The sequence below is a fragment of the Rhinopithecus roxellana genome, chromosome 15 (assembly GCF_007565055.1).
Source record: "Rhinopithecus roxellana isolate Shanxi Qingling chromosome 15, ASM756505v1, whole genome shotgun sequence".
NCBI lineage: Eukaryota > Metazoa > Chordata > Mammalia > Primates > Cercopithecidae > Rhinopithecus > Rhinopithecus roxellana.
This window is the reverse complement of record NC_044563.1, coordinates 62,011-75,653: the sequence shown is the minus strand read 5'-3', so window position 1 is coordinate 75,653 and position 13,643 is coordinate 62,011. Positions and strand designations below refer to the sequence as shown.

Sequence of the window (13,643 nt, the reverse complement as noted above, 5' to 3'; positions counted from 1 at the left end):
CGCAGGGCAGTTTCGGAAGGCAGGACAAGATGAAGGTTACCTCTTGGTGTTGTAGGTTGTGTCCTGAGGTGTTTCCTCCAGCAGTGTCACATAGCCAAGCGTACAGGTGAGGATGAAGAGCACTGTTAAGGTGTGGGCTCGCCTGAAATCCAAAAACGCACAAGCATGGTGTCAGAGCCTGGGCAGCACTGCTAAATACTCACGTAACAGGCCCCAAATCCTCTCTACATCAAGGAGAGGGCTTAAACTCCACTCTCCAACTCCCAGCCAGCAACTGGCTGCGAGTCCCTAGCTGGGTAACTCCGAGATGACCCAGCGTCTGCTGGCCAGTCACAGCTGAGACCAACCCCCAGGAGGCTGGGCAGGAAGAGCCCCGTGTTCCCAGGGAGCTGAAGGCTGCTGCTCAGAGGGCATGTGCCGCACGTGGCGTCCAGGGCAGGTATCTGCTATTAAGAGCAACTGGACACATAAACATGGTGCTTTTCACTGCGCAAGACAAGCCGAGACAACCAGTCTTTCGGTCCATGAAATAACATCTGACATTCAGTGCAGCAGCCCAAGAAACCAAGAGCTGAGAAGGGGCCTGAGCAGAGGCCTGCAGTGACCGCTGCCAGCTGGGGGAAGACGTGAGCCGCGGGTCTGCCGTCCTCTGGCCTGTCAGAGCCCAGACGTGGGAGGAGGAGGCAGGGCACTCCCTCTGCAGTCTTGTCTCGTCCCATCGCTGGTGGAAAAGCCCACAACCAGCCCAGTACCAGAACCGGAACCGGAACCGGGACCACCAGACCCCAGCCCTGCCTGTGCCAGACACTCGCCTGAGACCCCCTCTGCACAACCACCTGCAAATGGAGGCAGAGACCCAGTTCCTCAGTTCCTACATCCACCAGAGTGTGTCCTCAGAGGATGTACCCTCCGTGCCTCAGTGTCCTCATGTCTAACCCTGTTCCTATATCCACCAGAGTGTGTCCTCATGTCTAACCCAGGTCCTATATCCACCGGAGTGTGTCCTCAGAAAGATGATGTGCCCTCCGTGCCTCAGTGTCCTCATGTCTAACCCTGTTCCTACATCCACCAGAGTGTGTCCTCATGTCTAACCCAGGTCCTACATCCACTAGAGTGTGTCCTCGGAGAGATGATGCACCCCCTCCCTGCCTCAGTTTCCTCATGTCTAAATGGGGGAGCTTCTGACCTCCAAGGACATCATGAAAATTAAGTGAACAACGCACTTAAAGCATGTTGCCCAGGACTTGCCTCCATGAAACATAAACTATTTGTGCCCTAAAGAAAATGAAAAGGCAAGTCACAAACTCGGAGAAAATATTCACAATACACGTATCTGATCAAACTTTGTAGGCCACACATGTCTGCAGTCCCTATACTTTGGGAGGCTGAGACAGGAGGACTGCTTGAGCCCAGGCGTTCAGGACCAGACTGGGTAACACAGTGAGACCCCATCTCTATAAAAAATTAGCCGGGCATGACGAGGGCACCTGCAGTCCCAGCTACTCGGGAGGCAGTAGATTCGCTTGAGCCCAGGTCGAGGCTGCAGTGAGCTAGAATGATCGTGCCACTGCACTCCAGCCTGGGAGACAGAGCAAGATCTCTCTCAAAAAAACAAAACAAAAGACTTTTTATCCAGAATTTATAAAGAACTCATACAGCTCAATAAAAAATTTAATGAAAAAATAGGCAAATAATTGAACATACACTTCACAAGGAAAACATTCAAATGGCCAATAAGCACATGATAAATGAGGAGCATCACTGGTCATCGTGAAAGCAAATCCAAGCCATGACACAACGTAAGTACACATCTGCTAGAAGGGCTGAAGCTAAAAGCAGCACAACGCCAAGGGCTGATGAGGTCTCAGAGCGAGATGCTCACGCACTGCAGGTGGGACTGCAAAAAGGCACAGAAAAGTGAGACCTACGTCCACCATCCAGCCAGCCACACACCCAAATGTGGACCTGAGACAGATGAAAACACAGGTCCAGCCAGACTTACATGCAGATGTTTCAGGTATAATAACCTAAAACGGGAAATGAACCAAAACTCTATCAGTGGACGAAAAGCTGTGGTCCCTCCGTACTGCAGAGCAGTGCTCAGCACTCAGAGGAACGTGCTGCTGGCAACGGCCTCCACGTGGAGGGATCTCAAAGACACGCCACTTGGGAGGCCCAGGCAGGAGGACTGTTTTGGGCCAGGAGCTCAAGACCAGACAGGGCAACATCGTGAACATCGTGAGATCCCATCTCAAAAGATAAAAAAAGAGAAAGAAAAAGAGGCCACAGAAGCCAGGCACAGAAGAAACCTCCCATCTGCTGCCACCCACACCCAACTCAAGGAAAAGAGTTTGCATCCACGGAAAGCAGACTGGAGCAGAGACACGGGCCTTCTGGGTGATGGAATGTTCCAGTGAGCGTGGTTGTGGCGGCGCACGGACGTGTCACCTGAAAACGGGTGCTGCACGGAATGCACCCACGCCTGGATTCAGCCGGTTTCATGAAGAGCCAGGGTAGAGCTGCAGGAGTGCAGGTGGGGGCTCCAGGCGAGACCCTGGCCAGAGTCCACCTGTGCTCGGAATACTGCCCTTTTTATCATTTTTAATCCTAATTAATCTTGCACATTTACTCCACATTAATTTTAATCCATATTAGTTTAAACAGCAGTTTGGCAAGTTGACAGAAATGATTCCATTAGGATTTCGACTGGAGTGGAATTGAATTTACAAAGTAGTGTGAGGAGAACTGCTGGGTGACTAACACTTAGGATTCCCATTCATGAGACATGGACTATTTCTCCATTTACTTAGGAGTTGTTTTACGCCCACCTGGTTATGTTAAGCAGACTAGCCCTGCGGGGAAAGAGGATCAACTGAGCCCAGGAGTTGGAGACCAGCTCGGGCAACATAGTGAGACCCTGTTTCTACCCCAAAAAAAATAAATAAATAACTGGGCGTGGTGGCATGTGTCTGGCCCCAGCTACTTGGGAGGAGGCAGGGTGAAGGGAGATTACTTCGGCCCAGGAGTTGGGGGCCACAGTGAGCTGAGATCACATCCCTGCACTCCAGCCTGGGTGACAGAGTGAGATCCTGTCTCAAAAAAAAAAAAAAAAAAAAAAAAAAGAATGAAAGAATAAAAGAAAGAAAAACAAACCAAAAACAACAAGCAGTGTTTAGATCACAAAGCCACTGATGTGATGACGAGCAGGAGCGTGGTGGCCCTGGCTGTGTACGTGCCCGGGCCAGGGCACCCTCATGCAGTGTGCGTGGTGCCTGCAGGCAAGTCAGGGGCCGGTAAGTGACACTGTGCAGGTCATACAGCAAGGCGGGCGGCGGGGCCCAGAGCCTCCTGGACACTCGGCCATCACAGCCATTCCCTGAGCCTCCGTCCCAGCCGCACCCTGGAGAAGGCACAGCCTGCCTTCCTGAGCCTTCCTTCCAGTGGAGTGAGACCAATACAGGCGGGCTAAGAAACCCTACACATTATAGAGAAAAACAAAAGAGGGATGGGAGTGATTAGGGACATTAAAACAACTATTTTTGTTGCAAAGCCAGGTCCCAGTAAAACCATGCCAGGAGGGCTCGTGGCCTGGGAGGCATCTCCAGAGACCACAGCAAGGAAGGAGCATGAGGAGCAAGCAGTCTTGAGCTCAGCCTCCATCCCCAGCAGTTCTGAGAAACAGCAGGGACCTCTCCAAAGGGTGCACATGGCTGAAGTGACCTTCGGAGAAGCCAGGGACAGCCTCATCCTGGGGCTTCCTGACAAGGCCCATCTTGTAAGAAGAAGAAGGTCAAGGGGCCCCAGACACCCAGAACCCTGCCGAGGGCCCACAGCACAGACAGACAGGGTGTGGTGTGCACGGGAGCAGGACTTTGCCTGGCTGGAGTGCAGGTGCCGGGACAGGAGCCTGTTGTGAGGGAGGCCTCCAGTGGGGAAGCTAACAGGGCCTCCACAGGACCCTGCCTTGGAACCACATGGCCGCCCCACGTGAGGGGTTCTCACTCTGGGCAGTAACGTCTCTAAGAAAACAGGGGTGAAGGAGCCCCAGCCTAAGGGAGTCTAACTGTGGAAGAGACGACAGCCCATCCACCTGCTCAGATGCAGAATGGGAGACCCAGAAGCTAGATCAACGTGAGGACACCACTCACCCCTGTTCTGCAAGAGACCAGCAGGACCCAGAGGAAACCCCTTGTCATCTCCACGTGGGCTCAGGAAGGAGACGGGAACAACCAGGCCTCAGGGACACCCAGAATGCCACCACTCTACACACAGACCCACCAGAGAAGGAGGCTGCTGCGCTTGGCCCCACCCTGACCCTCAGACATGCCCGCACCTCAGTCAGTGTCTGCCAGATACAGCACAGGCTCCAAGTCACATGCAGGATCCCAGGAATAAACGCAAAGCTTGAGGGGTGGGGCAAGCAGCCTGTGTCCCTACAGCACACAAAGACAGGATCACACGCTAACACAAGTTAAAATTAAAACTTGACTTTGGTTTTTCTTTTTGAGATGGAATCTTGCTTGCTCTGTCACCCAGGCTGGAGGGCAGTGGCGCGATCTCCACCTCCCGGGTTCAAGCAATTCTCCTGCCTCAGCCTCATCATGCCCGGCTAATTTTTGTATTTTTAGTAGAGACTGGGTTTCACCATATTGGCCAGGCTGGTCTCAAACTCCTGACCTCCTGATCCACCCACCTCGGCCTCCCAAAGTGCTGGGATTATAGATGGGACACTTGACTTCTGTAATACAACTTTCCATGACAGAGACCTTCCTGTGGTTTCTAAAGTGGCCACCAACCCAACACTCACTCCTTGTGTAGCCCAGGGAAACTCTGATCATTAATCAACTCTAACCCAACACCATCTTTCCATTTCCCCAAAACACAGAGATTACCTGAAATATAAAGATAACCCTCTGTCCCTTCAGGTAAATGTGCACAGTCATTGAAGGGGCCACCACGTGCCCAGCACCCTCTTGGCCCTGGGGAAGCAGAAATGGGAAGACAGAGGACCCAGCAGGAAGGGAGGCAGAGGGTAAGGGACCCAGAGAAAGGGCACAGCAGCCCTGCAGGAGGACACGTCTCAAAGCTGCTCAAATCCAGTGCTCCTGGAAAGTAAGATCCGTATGAGTGAGTTCCAATCCTTGTGCTACACACAGCATGATGTCCACACATCTTGGAAGTGACAGAGTGCTGCTCAAGATAGCACAAGACTCTAAAGGCAGACTCCTGTGTCCCTCTCAGGATGCCAGTTCTGTTCAACGGCTCCTCCCACCCCCCTGCTGTCTGGGCAGACTCCCCGGGAAGGTGTGGCTCCTGTGATCACAGAACAGAGCTGTGATAAATCCCGGGAATTCAGCCACTTCACTAGGGTGAGGGCATGGGGACAGCTGGCTCCCTACCATGGGGAGTGGAAAAGACCCAGCCGCCTCCTTGGCGATGGGCACTCTCCTGCCCACTCTCATGGTGGGCAGGAAGGCCAAGACCAAGAGGAAAACGCCAAGGAAAGGCCATGCCCAGATGGGCTGCTCGAGGCCTGTGAGAGGCTCCTGGACTGGGCACTGGCCCTCCTGGCTCTGACCAGCAAGACCAGAAAGACTTCATCTGGCTACTCGTGCCTCCCAGGTATAGGTAAAGCTGGGAAAGCCCCAATCCAGGACAATGGAGAAAGGCATCTTCCAGAAACCTGGGGTATCTGAAGGTCAGAGGTCACCCCACACACAAAGTCCTGGGAAGTCCTGAGAAGGCTCATTCAAGGCGCCTATTCCGAGACATAAACATAAAAACTCTCAGAACATCACAGTGGTCCCCGGCGGGAGCTGATCAGCAAGTGTGGTCATCCAAAGCTGCTTCAGCGTCTTCCATGGACAGGCGACAACATTCACAGGCATCTCACCAGCTAACGGGTCTCCAGGTGTTCTCCCAAACAATTTCCAGACCACACGAGCTGCCACGTCTTCACACAGCGCTTCTCGGAGTCTGTGGATCTAAACGTTTTCCTCTGGATGTTCCCCACAATTGTCCTTGCTACCCTGAATGAATCTAGAGAAGAGCTCAGCCTCGTGCTCCCAGGGCCAGGCGAGCCCTGAATCTAACTGCAAGCCCTACCCCTACGGCTGATAAGCAATCACAGAGAAACAAAATTCACACACGGCAGCCATCACTGGCTGGAGGAAGTGCACCCATCCTTGAAAATGAATGCCCTGGGTGGGTGTGGTGGCTCACGCCTGTAATCCCAGCATTCTGGGAGGCTGAGGCGGGAGGATCACTTGAGGCCAGGAGTTCAAGACCAGCCTGGGCAACACAGGGGGACCCTGTTTCTATTGAAAATAAATAAATAAATAAATAATAAATAAAAATGAATAAAAAATAAAAAGTAAAATTATCTAAAACACAAAATTAGAGTTCAAAAAATGCCAGCACAGCAAATCAGTCCAGGTGGACTCAGGAGGTCAGTGCAAGGCTCTGCAGGTAAACAGAATTCTCACCAGACAGGCACTGAGTTACCTGCCATGTGGAAGCATGAAGCTCCTGCCTCCGCACAGGGAAGGGAGGAGGCGCAGCAAGAATCTGCCCCATGTGCCTCTACAGGGACAGGGTCGAGGGGAAAGCCAGAGCCAGAGCCACCCACCCAGAAGACCCAGGAAGGAGGTACCTGGACCACCCAGCCCCATTGCACTCACTCCTGGAGAGCCCTCCTGACCCCCTTGGCCTCCTGACAGGCAAGCTCTGCTATGCCCAGGCATCTGTCCCAAATACCCCTTGTGGGCAGGGACCACTGGTCTGTGCTTCTAAAGAGACCGGCACCTCCTACCTTTGAGCTGCTGCTGCTGCTTCCCTGGTACTGGGTGGGCTTGTGTGTGCCCCCCAGCTTCCGCCACACTCAGCACCCCTCCAGCCAGCACATTTTGTGCCTTCTGAAGTTCCATGCCTGTGTCAGAATTTAAGCTTCTTGTTTAGTTCTCTGCTGTGTCCCGTAGAACGGTAACTGACACAGTAGGGGTCCCCAAAATGTGCTGAACGGCCAAATGAGAAACAAGGAGAGCCAGTCCAGTCTTCTTGCTCCAGGACCTCAGAGACTCCGGTGGTCCCCAGCTGTGCTGTGGGAGGACAGCCTGAAGGGGTGTGGCAGGGCACCTGATGGAGAGGCCTGATGTCCACAGGGCCGGGAGGCCAGAGGGTCCACGTGGCAGGCACCCCATCTCCTCTCCCTCCTGAGGGCCCCACAGCCACCTGGTGCATTCATCTCCCCAAAGGAGGGCTCCGATGGCCCCCGCGCAACAGCAGCTGCCCACACCTCACGGAAGACCCTGCGTGGGGCCTCCTCCACCCTAACCCACTTTCCCACCACTTGGACAGTCTCTCTCCAGAGCTTTGGCTGCCGGTGACAGGCCAGGGCCAGTGAAGTCTCTGTCTGTGGTGGTGCCTTCCCCTGACATGTCCCTTACTCCTCCATCAGGCTCTCTCACCCCTCAGATTTGCTCTCCGACCATCCCACAGCACGGTGCTCTTGGAAGCGTCCATAAAGCCTTCCTTCCACTGCTGGCCGCAGGCGCCTGTCTCCCACCGCTTTCCTCGGGTGGACGCCACCTCTACTGCCCCTGTGCCCCCGGGCCTTCCACAGGATGGGAACTGGGCACCTTGCAGTCAAGAAAAGCCAAACCCTCCTCTCACGAAGCCCGCTTTCAGGTCGACAGCTTGATTCTTCTCACAGAAGAGCATGGGCAAAGGGCCACCCCAGGGTCGCAGCCATCGGGAGGAGGACCGGCGCCTGGAGCCTGTCTGGACACAGAGTGCCACATTCCAGCTGCTCCCGGGGGCCTCTTCCTTCTCCACCCCCATGAAAGGCAGAGTGGCGGACAGGGGGACCCCAAGGTTTAGCTGGGGCTGAGTTGTGCAGGGAGGAGGCGCTGGCCCCGCTAAGGGCAACTGAGGAGAGAAACAGAGCCTTGATTCGACGGACACCGACTACATTCCTGAAGCACACACAACACTCTGATAATCAACACGATCGCCACGTGGGGTCGGGGGCGACACACTAGATAATTTCGTGCAGCCGCAAGCACTGAGGAGCAACCACAGGCAGAATGACGGGGGACACAGGCGAAGCTTGGACGGCAGGACAGAGAAAGCGTTTCTGGGGTGACGCTGGAGGCGAGTGGCGGGGAGGGGGTCAGGATCGCAGAACCGCGCGGTCAGAGGCAAGGCGGGCAGGGGTGGGGAGGGCGGCGAGAGAGACGCAAAGCTGCCGCAGGGAGGGTCTGCCCAGGGTCTCCCCCACCTACAGCGCCGCCCTCCGCCCTCCGTCAGACCCGGCGTGGGAGCTCGGTCCGGCCGCTCCCCGGGACCAGGGGGGCGGTGCTGCCACACCCTCGAATCCCCGGCCGCAGCCCCGGACTCCAAGACGGCGGGAGGGCGCTGCCGGGGACCCCCAGGCCAGCGGTGCCGGGACCCCCAGGCCGAGGACACCCTCGCCGCCCCGCAGCCGCCCCCCGCCCTCACCAGAAGAAGGTGTTGGTGCCGTCGTCGTAGACCTCGGACTCGGTGCTGCGGCGGCCCGCGCCCGGCCCGGTGGCTCGGCCGGCAGACGGCACGTCAGGCGGTTCCTCCAGCGAGGCCTTGCCCGCGGGCACTGGGGACTCAGGCCGCGGACCCCCGGCGTCCCTGCGCTCGCCCCTCCGCATGGCGTTTCGGCCCAGAGCCGCTCCGCCCGGCCCCTCGACCCCACGCACACCGGGTCACCGGCTAGAGGACGCACCGCCCACAGCGCTAGGAGCGCCGGGAAGGGGTCGCGGCGCTGGCTCGCGGGGTCTCAGGAGAGCGGCGCGGGGCCGGCCAGGAAAGGGTGTGCGGTGCATTGTGGGGCTTGTAGTCCGCGCGGGGCATACTGGGCCTCGTGATCCGACGTCGCCAGTTGGACGCAGTGCTTGCTGGGAAGGATGCCGCCTGGTTGCCAGGAAACCAGAGCCGGACCGCCCTGCGGCTGAGGTTGCGGGAACCAAACTGCGGGTGGCGCGGGTCTCAACAAGGCCGCCAGAGCTTCGAGGTAACCACAGACATCCCCGGCGGCCTGGCCCCAGTCCCTCCACCCCTTCGCCCCTTCCTCGCCGACAGATTCCGGAGCCCAGCCCCGTTCTACTTTTGGGGCACTTCTCGATCCTTCACACCAAGCGATCTGGGTCATTCTTTTCCGCCGCCCGGACTGGAGTGCAATGGCGAGATCTCCGCTCACTGCAACCTCCGCCTCCCGGGTTCAAGCGATTCTCTTATCTCAGCTTCCCGAGTAGCTGGGATTACAGGTGCCCGCCACTAGGCCCTGCTAATTTTTGTATTTTTAGTAGAGACGGGATTTCACTATGTTGGCCAGGCTGGTCTCGAATTCCTGACCTTGTGATCTGCCACCTCGGCCTCCCAAAGTGCTGGGATTACAGGCGTGAGCCACCGCTCCCGGACCGATCTGGGTCATTCTTTGGCGGGATCGCGCGAAATTGGGCGGCGAGAATGGTGCGGACATGCTGGTTTTGGTTGAGCCAAATTGTTGACATGGTACCCCGCAAAAAAATTAGCTCCTGAGCCACTTTGAAAAGCAGTGTGGCAGCTCCTCAAACATGGAAACACGTGTCCACGCCAAACTTACAGCGCTCATGGCTGCAGCATTTTGATAACAGCGTCATGTTATTAGCGGTAGAGGAGCGAAGCATGCGCTTCTACAGCAAGGCTGGACCTTGAAAACATTATGCTAGGCAGGCCGGGCGCGGCGGCGCACGCCTGTCATCCCAGCATTTTGGGAGGCCGAGGCAGGCAGATCACTTGAGGTCAGAAGTTCGAGACCAGCCTAGGCAAAATGGTGAAACCCCATCTTTACTAAAAATACAAAAATTAGCCGGGCGTTGTGGCGCAAAAATACAAAAATTAGCCGGGCGTTGTGGCGGGTGCTTGTAATCCCAGCTACTCGGGAGGCTTAGGTGGGAGAATCCCTTGAACCCAGGAGGCGGAGCTTGCAGTGAGCCGAGATTGTGCCACTGCACTCCAGCCTGGGCGACAGAGGGAGACTCCGTCTCAAAAAAAAAAAAAAAAAAAAAAAAAAAGAAAAAGAAATACTATGCTAGGTGAAAGAAGCCCGTCACAGGAGACTACGCCTTTTGTGATCTATTTGTATGAAATGTCCAGGAAATGCAAATCCATGAAGACAGAAATTAGATGAGTTTTCACCGGGGGCTGGGGAAGGGGTAATAAGGAGCGACTACAAAGGGTAGCAGGTTTCTTTTGGGGCGATGAAAATGCTGTAAAATTGACCTCGGCTCCTATCTGTGAATGTCCTAAAAACCACTGAACTGTTCTCTCGAAACGACTTGAATGGGTGAACTGCATGGTATGTGAAGTATATCTCATACCAACTTTATTGAAATATAACTCACATACTAAATACGTAAACATATTTGCGGGGCTTCTGCACAGCCACGCCCAGCAGGGATGGGGCCTGTGACAGGACCTTCACCCCAGCTCCTGACACACAAGGCTGGGCAGTGCGGGACGCGCTGGCCCCAAGAGGCGTGCTGTTGGGCCTCCCCAGGCCTGGCCCCCTGCCCCAGGCCCTGGCCCCGTCCAGCTGGGGTCGGCTGAGTGGCCAGAGCAGCCAGCTCCCGCCCATGCCATCTTTCCAGCAATCACTCGACAGGCCTGGTGCCCTGTGAACCATCCTTCAGGTCCCCTCCCAGACCTCTTCCCATCCCAGCCGGTGGCGCTCACATTCCAGGCGCCCTCTCGGTGGTGTTGGGGTCATTTCCTGCGTATGAGTGTTCCCTCAAACTGCAGAGAGCCCTCCTGCCGTCCCTCCAGGGTGCAGAGGCTGGGGCGGGGAGATGTACCGGCCCCACTGGGGTCCCTGGCCCCAAGGACGATGCGCGCGAGGCGGCCTCGCAATGACGCTCTGGCCAGTCGGTTCAGGGGGCGGGGCCGGGGCGCGTGAGGGGCGGGGCCGAGGATGAGGCTTGTGGGCGGGGCCTTGGTACCGGAGTAGCGTGATCTGGAAGGCGGGGCGCTGCCCGACCGCGCGGCCCCGGGCGCGCAGCCCACGCTGCGCGTCACTACGGAGCGTCACTGCCCATCACTACGGAGCTCTGGCCAAGTGCCAAGTAGAATTCCCAACGCTTTGTAAATGCTAACTATTGTGATCTTTTTATTTATTTTTTTAAAACAGAGTCTCATTCTGTCACCCAGGCTGGAGTGCAATGGCACTATCTCGGCTCACTGCAACCTCCACCTCTCGGGTTCAAGTGATTCTCCTGCCTCAGCCTCCGGAGTAGCTGGGATTAAAGGCGCACCCACCACCATGCCGGGCTAATTTTTGTATTTTTAGTAGAGACGGGGTTTCACCAAGTTGGCCACGCTGGTCTTGAACTCCTGACCTCAGGGTGATCCGCCCGCCTTGGCATCCCAAAATGCTGGGATTACAGGCCTGAGCCACCGCGCCCGGGCAACTATTATGATCTTAACACACCCCTTAGGTTCTATTTTTGACTGTCGCTTAGAGACAAAAAAAAGCTAAGGCAGAGAAAGGTTGGTGACAGCTACACCCACCTCTTTCCAGACCCCAGAGCCTCTACCCTGAACCCCTACAATCTACAGAGAGCTCTCTACCTGCAGTTTTGCACCTGGTGCCTCATATCTGAGTCTCACATTACCCTGTCCCTGTCTTCACCCCAGCTGCATAAGTGCACCCACCCCCCACCCAGGCATGCGTGGACTGGCAGAGTCCATTGCAAGACATGGACCTGAGAGGCAGGGCTGAGGCTGGAGGTTTGTGGCTCAGGGAGCACCGTGGCTGGTGTTAGGAGGCAGTGGAGCAGCTTGGAGGACTTGGTTCTTTGAAATGCCAGAGCAGCAGAACTGGGGGTCCCCTGCCTAGGGAAGGGTGCACGGGACAGAAGCCTTCTTCAGCTGCGGAGATGCCCACCAGAAGCCTTAGGGCGCTGGAACTTTTAAGAAAATGGTCAATTCCGGCCTTACCCAGGGACAGAGCTGGCCAGAGTCACATTTATGGTAGTAAATAGTGAATGTTGGCGAAATGCTTTCTAAAAATGCCCTTGCAAGGAAGGGAGAGGAAGCCCAGGAATTTCTAAAGTAACAATGCCTGTTATAATATTTCCCCTGGTGCGGTAAATCCGTAAAGGTGAGTGGATGACAGAAAACTTACTGTGCCACGCGCACACCTGTGCCTGGGCGTTTTCTCCGGCTTGCTGGAGGGAGCGTGGACAGCAGGACTGCTCCCCAAGTCAAGAAGCTGGAACTGGTGGAAATTTAAGGCCCGGAGGTGTTGGGGAGGCAGCAGGGAGACCCAGTTGTCCCTGCAGTGAAGACATGAGGGGTTTGGGTCCCGACCCCAATGCCAGCCTGGTGTGGCAGGCAAGGACGGCTTCAGGTGGACCTCAAGGGCAGAGGCCCATCTGGGAGAGGGTCTCCCCTACAGGAGCCTGAGGCTGGCGGTCACCTGCCAAGCACTGTCAGCCAAGAGGCTGGAGCCAGCAGGATGCTTGAGACCAGCCCGGAGAGAATATAGGGGCAGGTTCTCAGAGGCACCGACTCCTGCTGACCAAGAGGGGCTGCCTCTAAGCAGTGCTCTGGACGAGGTATTAGTGTCTGTGGCCACACCCAGGAGGCTGTGGGGTGGGGAAGGACAGGTCTCTGAGGGGCCCAGAGCAAAGGTAATGACAACTGGTGCTCACACCTGCCCGAGGGATTTCACCTGGGCGCTCCCTGGCCCTCGCCGGCTTTGTCATCCGGACCTCTCCACGGGTGGCTGCCATATCCCCCAGTTAAAAGGAGGCTTCAGGGATGGAGGAGTGGGCTCTGCTGCATGTCGGGCTTTAGGGGGAGGAGGTCTGGTGGACAGGGTCTTCTGAAGTGGGAGGAGGAAGGACAGAGGAGCAGGGTCCAGGGTCCACAGAGGAAAAGCAGGAGGCCTGCAGGGCCTTCGACCAAAGTTCTCTGGCAACGCAGGGCAGGGCCAACTGCCAGGACGTCCAGGTCAAACTCTTGCCTCTTAGGAGCTGCATTCAAACCCGGAAGGCAAGAGTCAGGCTGAGTGTGGGGGAAAGAAAGTTTAAAGTAATAGACTTGAATGTGGAAATAAAGCAAATTTAATAAGACAGTTTATTAAAGTGTTACGTGTTTGTGTTAGAAAATTTGAAAACAAACATAATGAATAAAAGCATAATACACCATCCTTCATTGACATTGTTAAGCAAATGTAAATATCAAATATCAATCTACTCGTCCCATATTTTTTTTTTTTTTGAGACGGAGTCTCGCTCTGTCACCCAGGCTGGAGTGCAGTGGCCAGATCTCAGCTCACTGCAAGCTCCGCCTCCCGGGTTTATGCCATTCTCCTGCCTCAGCCTCCCAAGTAGCTGGGACTACAGGCGCTTGCCACCTCACCCGGCTAATTTTTTTTTTTTTTTTTTTTTTGTATTTTTTAGTAGAGACTGGGGTTTCACCGGGTTAGCCAGGATGGTCTCGATCTCCTGACCTTGTGATCTGCCCGTCTCGGCCTCCCAGAATGCTGGGATTACAGGCTTGAGCCACCGCGCCTGGCCTCTTCCCATATTTTAATGCCCCTTAGCTTAGTTTAAATAAACATTTTATAC

General features: G+C 55.6%; 1 protein-coding gene across 3 annotated transcripts in view; it reads right to left on the bottom strand.

Annotated features, from left to right (window-relative positions):
• The window catches only part of PTDSS2 (phosphatidylserine synthase 2), a 32,578-nt gene extending 23,720 nt beyond the window's left edge, over positions 1 to 8,858 (bottom strand). Inside the window, exons 1-2 of one of the 3 annotated variants that reach the window (XM_010354307.2) lie at positions 8,500 to 8,858; positions 41 to 142 (exon numbers count right to left, since the gene is read on the bottom strand). In XM_010354307.2, the coding sequence (XP_010352609.2) occupies positions 41 to 142; positions 8,500 to 8,681 (284 nt within the window). In that variant the 5' untranslated portion in view covers positions 8,682 to 8,858. Of the gene's footprint in view, positions 1 to 40; positions 143 to 4,333; positions 4,542 to 4,892; positions 6,312 to 8,499 lie in introns of those variants that run through there. The other 2 variants (XM_030917602.1, XM_030917604.1) reach the window with 2 other exon arrangements.
• Positions 8,859 to 13,643: the final 4,785 nt, after the last annotated feature.